Source organism: Colius striatus, chromosome 3, assembly GCF_028858725.1.
Source record: "Colius striatus isolate bColStr4 chromosome 3, bColStr4.1.hap1, whole genome shotgun sequence".
NCBI classification, from domain to species: Eukaryota; Metazoa; Chordata; class Aves; order Coliiformes; family Coliidae; genus Colius; species Colius striatus.
Genome location: NC_084761.1, coordinates 79668211 through 79680051, shown reverse-complemented (window position 1 = coordinate 79680051; position 11841 = coordinate 79668211). Strand labels below are relative to the sequence as shown.

The 11841-nt window shown below is 38.3% G+C and overlaps 1 protein-coding gene across 2 annotated transcripts in view; it reads left to right on the top strand.

The window, feature by feature from the left end:
- The first annotated feature begins 451 nt into the window (after positions 1-451).
- Positions 452-11841, top strand: part of TBC1D19 (TBC1 domain family member 19) — a 54602-nt gene continuing 43212 nt past the window's right edge. For both annotated transcript variants that reach the window (XM_061992956.1, XM_061992955.1), the window contains exons 1-3: positions 452-560; positions 10891-10963; positions 11727-11772. In XM_061992956.1, the coding sequence (XP_061848940.1) occupies positions 462-560; positions 10891-10963; positions 11727-11772 (218 nt within the window). In that variant the 5' untranslated portion in view covers positions 452-461. The remainder of the gene's footprint in view (positions 561-10890; positions 10964-11726; positions 11773-11841) is intronic.

The following is an 11841-nucleotide window of genomic DNA, read 5'->3' as shown; positions in this document are numbered from 1 at the left end:
GTATGTTTGGGCACATTTGTATGTCTCCAGCACCAGTATGACTGGCTGCTGGCACTCAGGCCAAAGCCCAAGACCCACAAGCTGGCTTTCCTTGCATTTATTTCTGACATATCTTCTGGCAAGGATGGGTTAGAAACGTACATTTAGGAAACAGAACCACAGAATGATAGGAATTGGAAGGGACCTCTAGAAACCATCTAGTCCAATCCCCCTGCTAAAGCAGGTCCACCTCGATCACGCCACACAGGGCTAGCTCAGGTCACACACGGAAGCGTAGTGCTTCAAACACGGCCTTGCGCCGAGCCGGCGGCCCCATCGGCCGCGGGGAACCTTTCTGCAAGGCGTCGCTTCCCACCCGGACGCAGGCGCGAGCACCGGCCCCTCTCCCGTGGTTGCCGGGTAACTCCTGTGAGCGAGGCGGGGTGCGGCGGCCAAAGTGGTCCGGGGCAGCGGATGCCGCGATGCTGGACCAGGACAGCGGGCTCTCCCTCACCATAGCGCGGATCGTGCAGCGCCTGAAGGGCTCCAGCCTCCACTCCCAGCTGGAGCGACAGGCCCGGGTGAGCCCCGACCTGGCGCTGTGCCCCTAGGCCCGCCTTCCTTTCCCGCTCCCCCCCAACCGCTTTGTTCCCAGCCGTCTTCCCCGGCCCGGCCCGGCCCGGCAGGTGCGGCCTCCGCCGGGGGCGGGGGGCCCTGAGGCCCGGGACCTCGGCTTTCCTGCACCTTTGGTGGGGCCGGGAACGCTCTGGTTGGTTTGTAGAACTGTATCTGTAGTTTCTTCCCTTGAGACTGAAGGATTTCGCAGTGAATCTGAAGACTGTACTTTGGAAGTGTCACTGCTTCAAACACATCCTAAAATGAAGGGCTTTGTCTTTTAATATCTGATTTGGAAAGCTTTAAATACACTCCCCCCCCCCCCCCCCCCCTTCCGGAGTACCCCCGAGAAAATGAGGATTTGATGAAAGGAAATGAAAATAAATGAAAACCGCAGATTTTTGTAACTGGGAAAACTATTGCTTTTTGATGTTTAGTAGTTCACCTCCCCTTGAAAACAGATTTTAATATTTCAGAGGAAATTAATTTAGGATGTTTCAGGTTAAAATTGTGTCATGACCATAATAACATAGTAGCGGTGCTGTAACGATTATTGTGCATTCCTCAAGTATTTGAATTGCGTTTTGTAAAATCCTATGGGTTGGGTTGTTTGACTTTTTTTCAAACTGATTAAAATTGTACAGATCTGTTTTTAGGAACAAAAGTCCATATCTGCCTTAGTTTTTCAAATGACATCACTACATGTGTTTTCTGGGTTGTTTTGTTTGTTTGTTTGTTTTGTTTTAAAATTTACTGGTTTGGTCTCTAAATGCTTTTTAAAATGTGTATCTGTTTTGCACTGGTTGACTGATGGCTCTCCAAATGTGAGACTAAGCACATGTATGTGGCTTGAAGAGGCTGGGATTATAAAAGAGTGTAGATCTTGGATTCTTATAAGTGTTGGGGAATTCAGCATCTCAAATAGATAGCCTGATATGAGGTGTAGAGAGTCAAGTTCAAGACCTTGTCCTCAATAAAGGCAGTAAATAGGACTCTCTTTTAACAACTCTGTTACTGATTATACTAAAATTGGAATTTACTGACCTCTGCATTCATTCTTTTGTTTCCCATAAAGCTTAATTTCACAGTCCTTTGATACTGTGCGTGTTTCTTTGAAACATGAGGAAGCTTGGTGTTGTCAGGATTTGTCAGGGTGTTTAAATGCTGCTGGTGAATGGCTATTTTGCTGGTGGACACTCAGAGGACCTTCAGCAGCACCCTTCCATGGTGATGTTTTGTGTCTGAAAGAGCAGTTAAATGCCTAAATCCCTCTTTGACTCTACAGCATATAAATTTTCTTAATATAAACAGAAACTCTGCACAACCAAAGCCTAAAGGTAACCTATAAAGAACTAAAACACAGTGTAATGACCACACCCAAATCTATCACTGTAGCTTTGCAGCAAACTGAGAAGAAAAAAACTCATGTGTGTATATAAATCAGAAGATTATCCTAGTCATATGAGGTGCTAATGATACAATAAAAGCCAGTCTAGGAAAACTCTCTGACTCAATTTTGGAGATTTAGAAAGCAGGCATTCTTTACTGTGGCACTGGATCCACAGGGGACAATTCCTCCTATCATGCACACTGTATTACCCTGTTACATACATATGCATTAATTTTCTCAGCATGTGTATGCATATTCATTATTTTCTCTAAACTCGTTTACATAGGGTCCATCCCCTTTGGATGTGCACCCTTAATCACAAAGAGGGTCTTTGGGGGTCTTCAGGACCCCCATCTTGGCGTCATCTTGATGTTCTTTCAGTCTCTGCATCATCAGTTTACTTATATAATCCATTTTTTCTTTTCACAGTTAGCAGTCCTTGACCACAAAGTTCTGACATTTTAGTTTTTGTCTTAGTCTATGTCTGTATCTGCATCCTGAATGTCTCGAGATAGTTGACAACTGCATCCTGGATCTCTTAAGGTAGCTGAAGCTGGAGCAAGCACAAGTTAAGCTTATAAAATTATGGCAGAAATGGAAGTTTCTACTTTAAGACCGTATTTATCACTAAAGAGAAAGAAAATAAACAATGCAACAAATAATCTGGTTGATTCTTAGAGTAGGCATTTGAACATTTTGTTGTAGGAGATTAAACCAGAACTGTAGTTCAGTTCAGTACTCTGAGAAACTGGAAAGTTTTTAGGTGCATCAACTAGAGGATTTCTCAGTTTAAAGAGTCATCTTTTGGAGCTTGCAGTTTAAATGAATAAGGCCAAATATACACTGTGTTGAGTATAGATTTGTTTTATTTATAATGCTTGTATAATTATATTATTGCTATTCGGTCTGATTACAAAGTTCCTCACCTTTGTCCATCCTTTAGCAGCTGTACAGCATTCTGAAGTTTTCTGAATTTTGCTACTCACTGTATTAAATTAATGCTTGTTTTCCCTCCTACATGAAGTACCTACATGAGATATTTCTGAAGTTGCAGTAACGAATATGAAATCTTTGCTATTGCTGTGAATCACACCTGAACTCCAGTTTATTGACAGGACATGGTGGGGTTTTTATCTTCTGGTTAACAGTCACTTTCTGAACAATACTTAGTCTGGTCACAATATTGATCTACAGGTGGTCACTTTTTATGTATTTTGAAGCTATATTTTGGGAAGCATAGTGTATTTTGAGAAGACTGTTGGGGCAATACATCAGAATACAACTTACTGTTTTGGATATTTATAGTACAGTTATATTTTACCTTTACAAAGATTCCTCTTTCTCTGCCAGCGTAAAAAATGATGGTGATAACAGTCCTCAAAAATACTTACTGTCTCTGAGAACTTGAGAGCCAGAATGGATCATAAGGTCCTTTATAATATTGCCTGAAATTTTTGGGAGATTGGGTAGTCTCACAAACAGTATTTTAACTGTTAACAAAAACTATGCTTTTTAAAGTCATTTCTTCTTTTTATGCCTAGGAAGGAGAGCTCAAAATGAACAGTTTCTTTCAGCAGTTAACAGAATTTTGGGGAGAGCGCAGTATCCTGGCATTATTTGTGACTGTTGATAGAGTAGCCCCGTGGTAATGATCAGATGGTGCCAGTGCCATGATTGGCTGTCACTGAGAGCCTGAGCTAATGTCAAGGACTGTTTTACACAGTCTCTTTGAAATAAGTTTGGCATTGATACCAAATGATTTGCTGTCACAGCTTTAGCTCTGAGAATACAAGATTTTTTTTGTCCCAAGGCTTGTTAGTGACAATTTGAAAATAAATGTTTAGGTTAGTTTGGTAGGTTGAGTTTTATATTGATAATGTACCTGCAGTTAAAACAGTGAGATGAATGCAGGCAAGAGTGCAGATGTGCCTGTCATTTATTTTGGAATTTCTTCAGAGCATATTTTGTCGTGTGTTTGAAAGGAAAGAATAAGTTACTTAGAGCCAAAATATTAGATAGTGGTTATTCAACAGGTAGATTTGCTGCTGGGATATCAGAGGAGAAATCTGATCTCAGTTGATAATGCACAGCTTGCACTGTGAGTTTGTAACCAAATTTGTTTCCTTTTGTCTTAATTTTTCTCTTCCTTTTCTGAAATGTATCTGTTTTTAATGTAAAAATTAGAGGTGGTTAGGGCAACTGAGACATGGACATGTTCAATCATAAAATGCAGTTTGAAAACAAATTTTTTGAGAGATCTTGCTGTTTTCTTGTTTTCAGGAACATCTTTGTCAGTGAACTGACAGTGAAAATGGAACACTTCAGAGATCTGTAAAAAGTGCTACCTTTTAAACACATTTTCACTTCCAGACAATTCAGAAGCTTTGCTTCTCACCATGTTTGAAGGAAGACAGGGTTTATGTAAACAATTAAGATTAGTCGATCTTAATTTTTGTCCTCTACAAACCTCTAACAGAAGTCAGTCTGACTGTGGGTTACCTCCATCATGTTATTTGCCTCTAGTGGCCAGAGGCAAATAACAAAGGCTTTTAAAAAATCCAACCAACCAACAAGCCTCAGTACTTTATTCCTAAATAACTTTTCTAAAACTGGGCATGAAAATAAAATGAAAGATAAAGGTTTTAAGTTACGTTTTAAATTGAAAAAAAGGATATTCACAATACAAGGTTCCCTCCAGGCATTTTCTGTGTAGACATTTTCAGAACTGTTTCTTGTAGGTATGTCTGTAGTGGGACAACTTAAAGGAGAAGTTGGAGATTAATAGGATGATGGCTGTCGAAATAGGCTAAAAGTGGTAACTTCAGTGTATGAATCAGCCCTTACACCCCATAACACCCCACTCTGACAATTAAATTTGTGAGTGAAGAAAGATTTTAGGAGGTACCTGAAGGTATGACAAGGTGTGGAGAGGAGACATCCTAGGATATGTCATGATCAGAGTCATGGTCCAGTGGAGAGGACTGCGGTGATTCTTTAAGCAGAATTTTGACTAGTACCGGAAATATTTAAAGAAACTATTAATCAATGGTGAGAGATGAGGGTCTTCACAAAACTTCAGATGGGGCAAAGAAAGAGGAACTCTTGAATGCTTTGGGAACATTGCAGCTGGGATATTGCCCAACTGTGTTTTTCTAAAGGGAGTATATGTAAACATCTTAGAATAATTTATGTGGAGTGAATGGTTTGCAAGATATCTGAAGATCTTATTGTCATGACATTTCTCTCCAGCAGTTAATAAATTGATACTGATCCCTACTTAAGTAAAAGATGAAATTAAGAAGAAGAATGTTTCTGTGAAATGTAGCATTTATTTAATAAAAGTTAGCAGCTAAACATAGGCTCATGAGTCATGATAGATAATTAATGATTCTTTTTCGTGCATTGTATTTAACAAAGGGCTTACTGTCCCCTTCTGATAGAGCTTATACTTAATGGTATTAAACTATTGCTGAACTTAAATGATTCATTGCGGAACTTAAATGGTTCAGCAGTAACATTTGCAGTACAGTGAATTTTAAATTGAATGCAGTTGTGTATAGATTGAATAGATTATGGAGTTCGGAAGCAATGCAAGCTTGATTTGCAGATATTTCTTTTACTAATATAGAATACATGTTTTACCTTGTGCGTGTGTGTTTCATTTACAGCACTAATTTTAGATTCAAATAAAACCTCGAAAATTTATTAAAACATCAAAATCACATTATTAAAAATGTATCCTGCAAATCTTGCAGGAGAACATAACATTTGAAGTTGTTTAGCCCTTTATGAGGCTAATTGAAGCTCTCTGTTTCAACTGCTAGGTTATTTTTACTTGTCTAAGGAAGTTCACAATACTTTTCACTTCAGTGTAATTACTGTAGAAATGTAGGATTGGAAAATTGTCAGTGTAATCAAGGTTTTATACTTACTGAAATTTGTTTAGTTTTGCTCAGAGTGATTCCTTTTTGTCATAGAAGCGTATAAACTAAAAATCACTGCCTTAAATTTGTAGGATTTTAAGTTTTTAGAGAGTGTTTATGTTGAGACACTTGAAGTGCTTTTTAACAAGTCAACTTGATCCTGATAAAATCTAGTTATGTCTGAATGGAGGATGTGAGGAAAGGTGAATATTTATTAGGTTTCATTGAATTTACTTCTGCTAAAGTTGGACTTTATTTGGAGTAGAGTGCTTTATTGTAATTTGGGAAATAGTGGCAATAAAAGCTAAAAACATTGTGCACTTATGCGAAGTCGTAATGAACAGTAATAAATGCTCTGAGAGTGTACATGCTTATCTAAACCAAAAAGGCTATGAAGAGAAATTATGGTGGATAGCCTGTAAAAATATTTAGGTTGTGTAAAGTTATTTGCAGACCTGTTTGCAGCAGGATAAAAATATGTGTTCATCTGATGTAGTTCCACATTTTGGTATAGTTGGATTACCTCTCTGCAGTGTTTATTCTCGTTGAGATCAGCAACAGTTTAATACAGGAGTTATGCTGGAACACTTGTTCTGTCAAGCCTCCTCTTTGTAGTGCATTGCTGGTGCTCTAGCTATTTCCTGTACTTTGAATGCTGTTCTTTGATGTCTCATCTGCCTTCTTGCAGAATCAATGCTGCTCCAGTCGTGATGACTGAAGGCCTTTTCCAAGTTTAGATGCTAATTTGCAAATAGGTTTGTCTGTATTCAATTGCTCTACGAATTGATTTACTACAACCATCAGCTTTTTCCACCTAGCACTGTGCTATCCTTTAGTTGTTTTCAGCCAGATCAATGTTGAGCGTCTGGGTTTTCTTCCATCTTGGCATCCAAGTACAGAAAGCGTACTTCGCTTAGAGTTTCACTTAGGATGGTGACTGCCCAGATCTCAGCAGGATACTTGGATAAAATCAAAGGCAAAGCAGATGTACACAAAAAATTGATAACGGTACTTTTAGACACCTTTCAGAAGGTTTGGCAAAATTGTGAAAGTCTCCAAGATATCCTTTCTCTTCGGTTCAGCTGAAGGACAAGAGGGTGCCAAGGAATGTAAACGTGGCTCGTTTTATGAACTGGTGTCTAACAACCAGTTGATTCTCAATTTGCAAGAAGCTGACCATGACTGTAGGTGAATGTGGACACCCAATGCCTGAACCGCAGTGCCCTATCCGTAACAATATGCACAATGCCAGTTGTATGGGGAAAGAAACTGGTAGGCATTAGATTTTACTAAAAGTAATTTGTTAGTGCTTGCTGAAATATGCTACATTCATCCCTGTCTCCTTTCAGGACTCTTTGTGGGCCCAACTGAGCCACTGAATAGCGTGACTTCTCTGGTCTGATTGTCATGCTTTACTTTCGTGGGTTGTTCTCCTATATTTCTCACTGTCCTTTACCCTGCTTGTGGTAGCCTACTTATAGTACCAGACTGTTTTTATATTTTTATAAAAAGGAAAGTACTCTTTCATCAAGATGTATGTATTGAAATTGGAGGAAATTGGATAGTCTGTAGTTCTGCCTAGATGTAAGCTGCGTTTTGGTCGTGCAGGAAATTAATTCATCAATACAAATCGCATGAAGATGCTTTTTTTTCCCCAGTAAACCTTGGACAGGCATTTTTATCTGTAAATTATAATAATGTTTTTCATGTAAATAAAATTTTATCAACATGATTTTCAAACTACCAAAAACTCTTGGGGGATGAAGATGCAAATGAGACTTAAGCAGGAGATTGTACCAAGAAGCTCACAACAGACAAACCTTACCTAAAATACAAACACCAGCATTTCTTTTACAATGTTGTACGACAATAAAATAAGGTAGATAAGTTAGTCTAAAGAGAAAATAAAGGTATGTGGGAGACCTGCTCTAGCAATTTTGCAACATCAGCTGTGCTAAGTCTCATTTACTCCTCAATTTAGTTCCCATAAACACCCATATAAATTCTAAAGAGCTGCCATTCTGTTGTTACAGCAAAATTCTGAAGGGACTTCCTTTCACCTGCTGAAATAAGTATTATCTTCTTTGGTTATGTTATACAGAGATAGGTTGTGCTCTTTTGTCTTAGAACTGTCTGCAGCTGCCAGCTGGACTGTCTGCCAGATTCTCACCTGTCAGCTATCTAATTTCCTATTTGAAAACTGATCACCAATCTGGTATGCAATGAGTCCATAACACTAGCATTTTCTGTGGCTCCGTAGCTCTTCCTCAGCACTGTAGGAATACAGTGATCATAATCCAGAAATAAACAAAAGGAAAAGTGGAAACCGGGGGAGTCTTTGGCAGTTTCACTCTGAAATGGCAAATGTGGGGACAGAAACTCCCCCATAATTTATGGGGGAATTTTGTTAAATGAAGATTTGTCTCAGTAGAGCATTTTGCAATCAAGAGAAAGAAAAGGACGCAGGAAAGAGGCAAAAAATTAAAATTTTGATAAATTAAAGTTTAACATAGGAATATTTGCTGCAGCTGAGCAGAGACAGGAATAGTAAAAGAGAACTTGACTGAATAAGTGGGCATGAAGAGGTGAAGGTAACTGATGGAGGTTGATTCATTAGCGTAATCCTTGGAGAAAGTTTTCTCCAAAGTGCAGCCCTGCTTCCTTTTCGACTGCTACCCTGCTGCGTACAGAAGAGTCACTGTTTTTTTGCGTTGCTGCTGGGGAACGGGCTGTCTTGGGAACAGCAGATTACAAAAGAAAAAGTCTGTTGTAAGTTTTGGCCTGACAGGGAAAATGGAAAGTCTTCTGTGTGGACTGAACTCTTATCCCCTCTGATGCAATGTGCTGCATCAATTTCCAGAATTGACAGGAAAGCACAAAAAGGAAAAGTTGTTAGTATAAGTTTGAGACCTTCCTTAATGAGCCAAGAGCTTACAAATTTTACATATGTGTGAAAAGCAGAGAATTAAAATAGTATTCTTCCTGATCACACTTTTGTCACTTCTTGCGCTGTTTACAGTGTCAAGATAATGAACCCACTTTTTAGTTAAAGTTTTGTTGTTGTGATTCATCATCTGTCAATGAGTTGTATTTGTGAGGAGTTGTTTTGCATAGCTAAAACGGATTTTGAGACATATGTACCAGGCCACACAGGTAAACACCTTGGCATTAAAATTGTCTGTATTTAACCCAGAAGACAAAGAAGTGTGCATTACAAAGACATGTGCAAAAACTTCTAAGGAACAGTAAGGCACAATCTGCCCAGTTTGTTGTGTGTTACTGTATTTAAAATTCGTACAGGAGAGGTACAAAACCACTGCCTTGCAGCAGAACAAATTAAACTCAACCTGACATATGACAGTCCAAAACAGACATGGCATTTTCCATCAAAGTAAGTTTACAAGGAATCTTCCATAACATAGTCCTTTAGGAGCTGCTTAAAAGGGTATTTTCTGAGCTGCTCAAGGACTCCCATGAAAATCTTTGTTTCCCAGCCTGTATTGCCAATCTTTTGCCAGCTTTTACTGTTGTACAGAATGGAGTACATGTTGACATGACAACTCACCACACCTTGTGGTTTGTGCTTATGATCACCTTCCTTTCTTGAAAAGCACCCTAAATGTTTCTTTGCTATGGCAGTCCAAATATAAAAGCCTTCCTAGTCTGTAATGGCAAGATGCTGATGCAATCAGTCTGCAATATTGACTAGTCCTCCTTTCATCTAGGGAAAAGGGAAAGATTTCCTTAAAATTCTTCATTGTGAATCCATCTAGGCCAGCTTTTCCAGCAAACTGTGTAGCACAGCAAATACCCTTTTCCATGAATAAACTGTAAGGCAAATCACAGGATTGAGGAGTTTGTTAGTTGTGTGCGATGGACCTAAAGCATTACTGTGCTCTCAACAGTGCTGTTAGTGCTGGCAAAATGCACAAGCTGGTGAAAGCTTATTGTTAATAGCATCCTAACTTGCTGCAATAGACTCAGAAGTTTATATGGCTAAAGCTAATTGCTGAATAGCTTTTGGTAAGAGATATCTCATATTTCTAGGCAGATGCTGTGGCTGTATGCTTCTAACATATGCCTTGAGCTGTCATGGCAGTGGAATAAGTTGCACATGGATCTCTTAGTGTTACTTGTCAAGTGAGCAGCCAGGGTTGCTATTCTTTACTAAACCTCTAGCTTTATCCTCTGATGTAATCAGCTATTACCATGCTTCATGATTAGGAAAATATATATTAGAAGTCACTTTGCAGAAACTCTTTGAGTTTCTGATAGTTGTCCTTTTGGACCTTTGAGGTCTATTTGTTTACTTCTCTTGGTCCAGCTATAGAAGATGCTATAGCAGCTGCTCCTGCTGTTGCTGAAAAATCTGTAGCACTATCGGTGTGATGGTGTCATGGTACGGTTATGAAGCTGATTGGTGCCTAATTGTCTGTGTCAAGTGCATTTCATGACAAGAAGCTGTATATACCCATACCCAAAGCTGCAGTGGAGAATGTTTGGGCCACAGTTTTTACTTGAATTTTGAAAATGGTATTGAATATCTGAAAGAAGTGAACTGTGGGAGGTTGTGAGACGTTATGGAACATACTGAGTTTGATTATCTTATGTAGAATACAGTGAATGCCTTCTGGTTATTTACTTGTGTACCTTGTGACCAGTCTTTTAAAGCATAGTCTAGCATTTGAGCTAAGTAGGTGAGGTATTCGCTTAAAATATTCCCAAATGTCACTGTATACTCCCTCTCCCTTCTGCTCTCTTCTTCCTCATATACAGCTTTTAGCACTGATGAAAAAGCAAAGACATCCAGTGTGGAAAAAGTTGGTGCATGTTTTTGGCCGCAGTTACCATTGTCAAGTTAGTAGGAAGCAGTTTACTCTGTGTGTAACGTTAGGCATGTATGTTTCATATTTCATAACTTAAAATAACATTTTGCTTTCCTTTTTGCTTGTTTGATGCCTATTTATTTAATTTTCATATTAGGTTAGCCTACACAAACCAGAAATTAAGCTGGAATCACTAAAAGAAGATATTAAGGATTTTCTGAAGACATCAGGTTTGTAATACTTCATTGGTATCTTTGTGAGTAGTATAGATCTATGTAAGAACATATGTGACATAAAGGATGAAAATTGTAGGTTTTGGTATCTTGTCACTGACAGTAGCTAGAAGCAGACATTCAGTTATTCCAAATTATTAAACAAGACAGAGAAAATTTAAAGGGAAGAACTTTGTGGATTCCAGAAGCATCTTGAAAAACACACTATATAAAGCAGTGATTTGGTAATTTTATAAGGTACTGGTGATTTTTTTTAAAAAAGTTCTGAATGATACAAGAGCCCAGTCACTTCTGAGAATGGAAATTAACATTCACAGAGGTAGTCCTGAAAATTTTACTGTCATTACATTTCCAGTTTTGATTAGAATTTGTAGGCTGTATACCTATAATATGAAGATTTTATGGTGATATAAGATTTATAATAATCCAGAATGCTGTGTCTATTAATATTTATAATTGTTTTAGTAATATGAAGGCTTTGAAAAAATAGCATGTAATTATTTAAGTAAAACTGTGCTGTAATTATTTGAACAGTAGATGGAAATAAAGGATAGTCAACGTTTAAACAGGTCTCAACCTGCAGTTTTTCCTATCTTAATTAGATTAAGGTTTCTTCGTCTCTTCCTCTGTCTGGTAGGCAGATGTGAATTGAGACAGGACAGAAAATTTTAGTGACTCAAAAACACCTCTGATTCATGTTGCATTAGTATTAATTCCTAAAGTTGTCTTCTGCATATTTTATTCTTTTTTAATTTCACAGGTTGGGAAAAGAAGCTTCAGAATGCTGTTTATAGTGAACTCAGTGTGTGAGTTTGTTTAGTATTTTTATTTAATAAGTTCTACTCACATGATTTACTTTTGATTTATTTGTATAT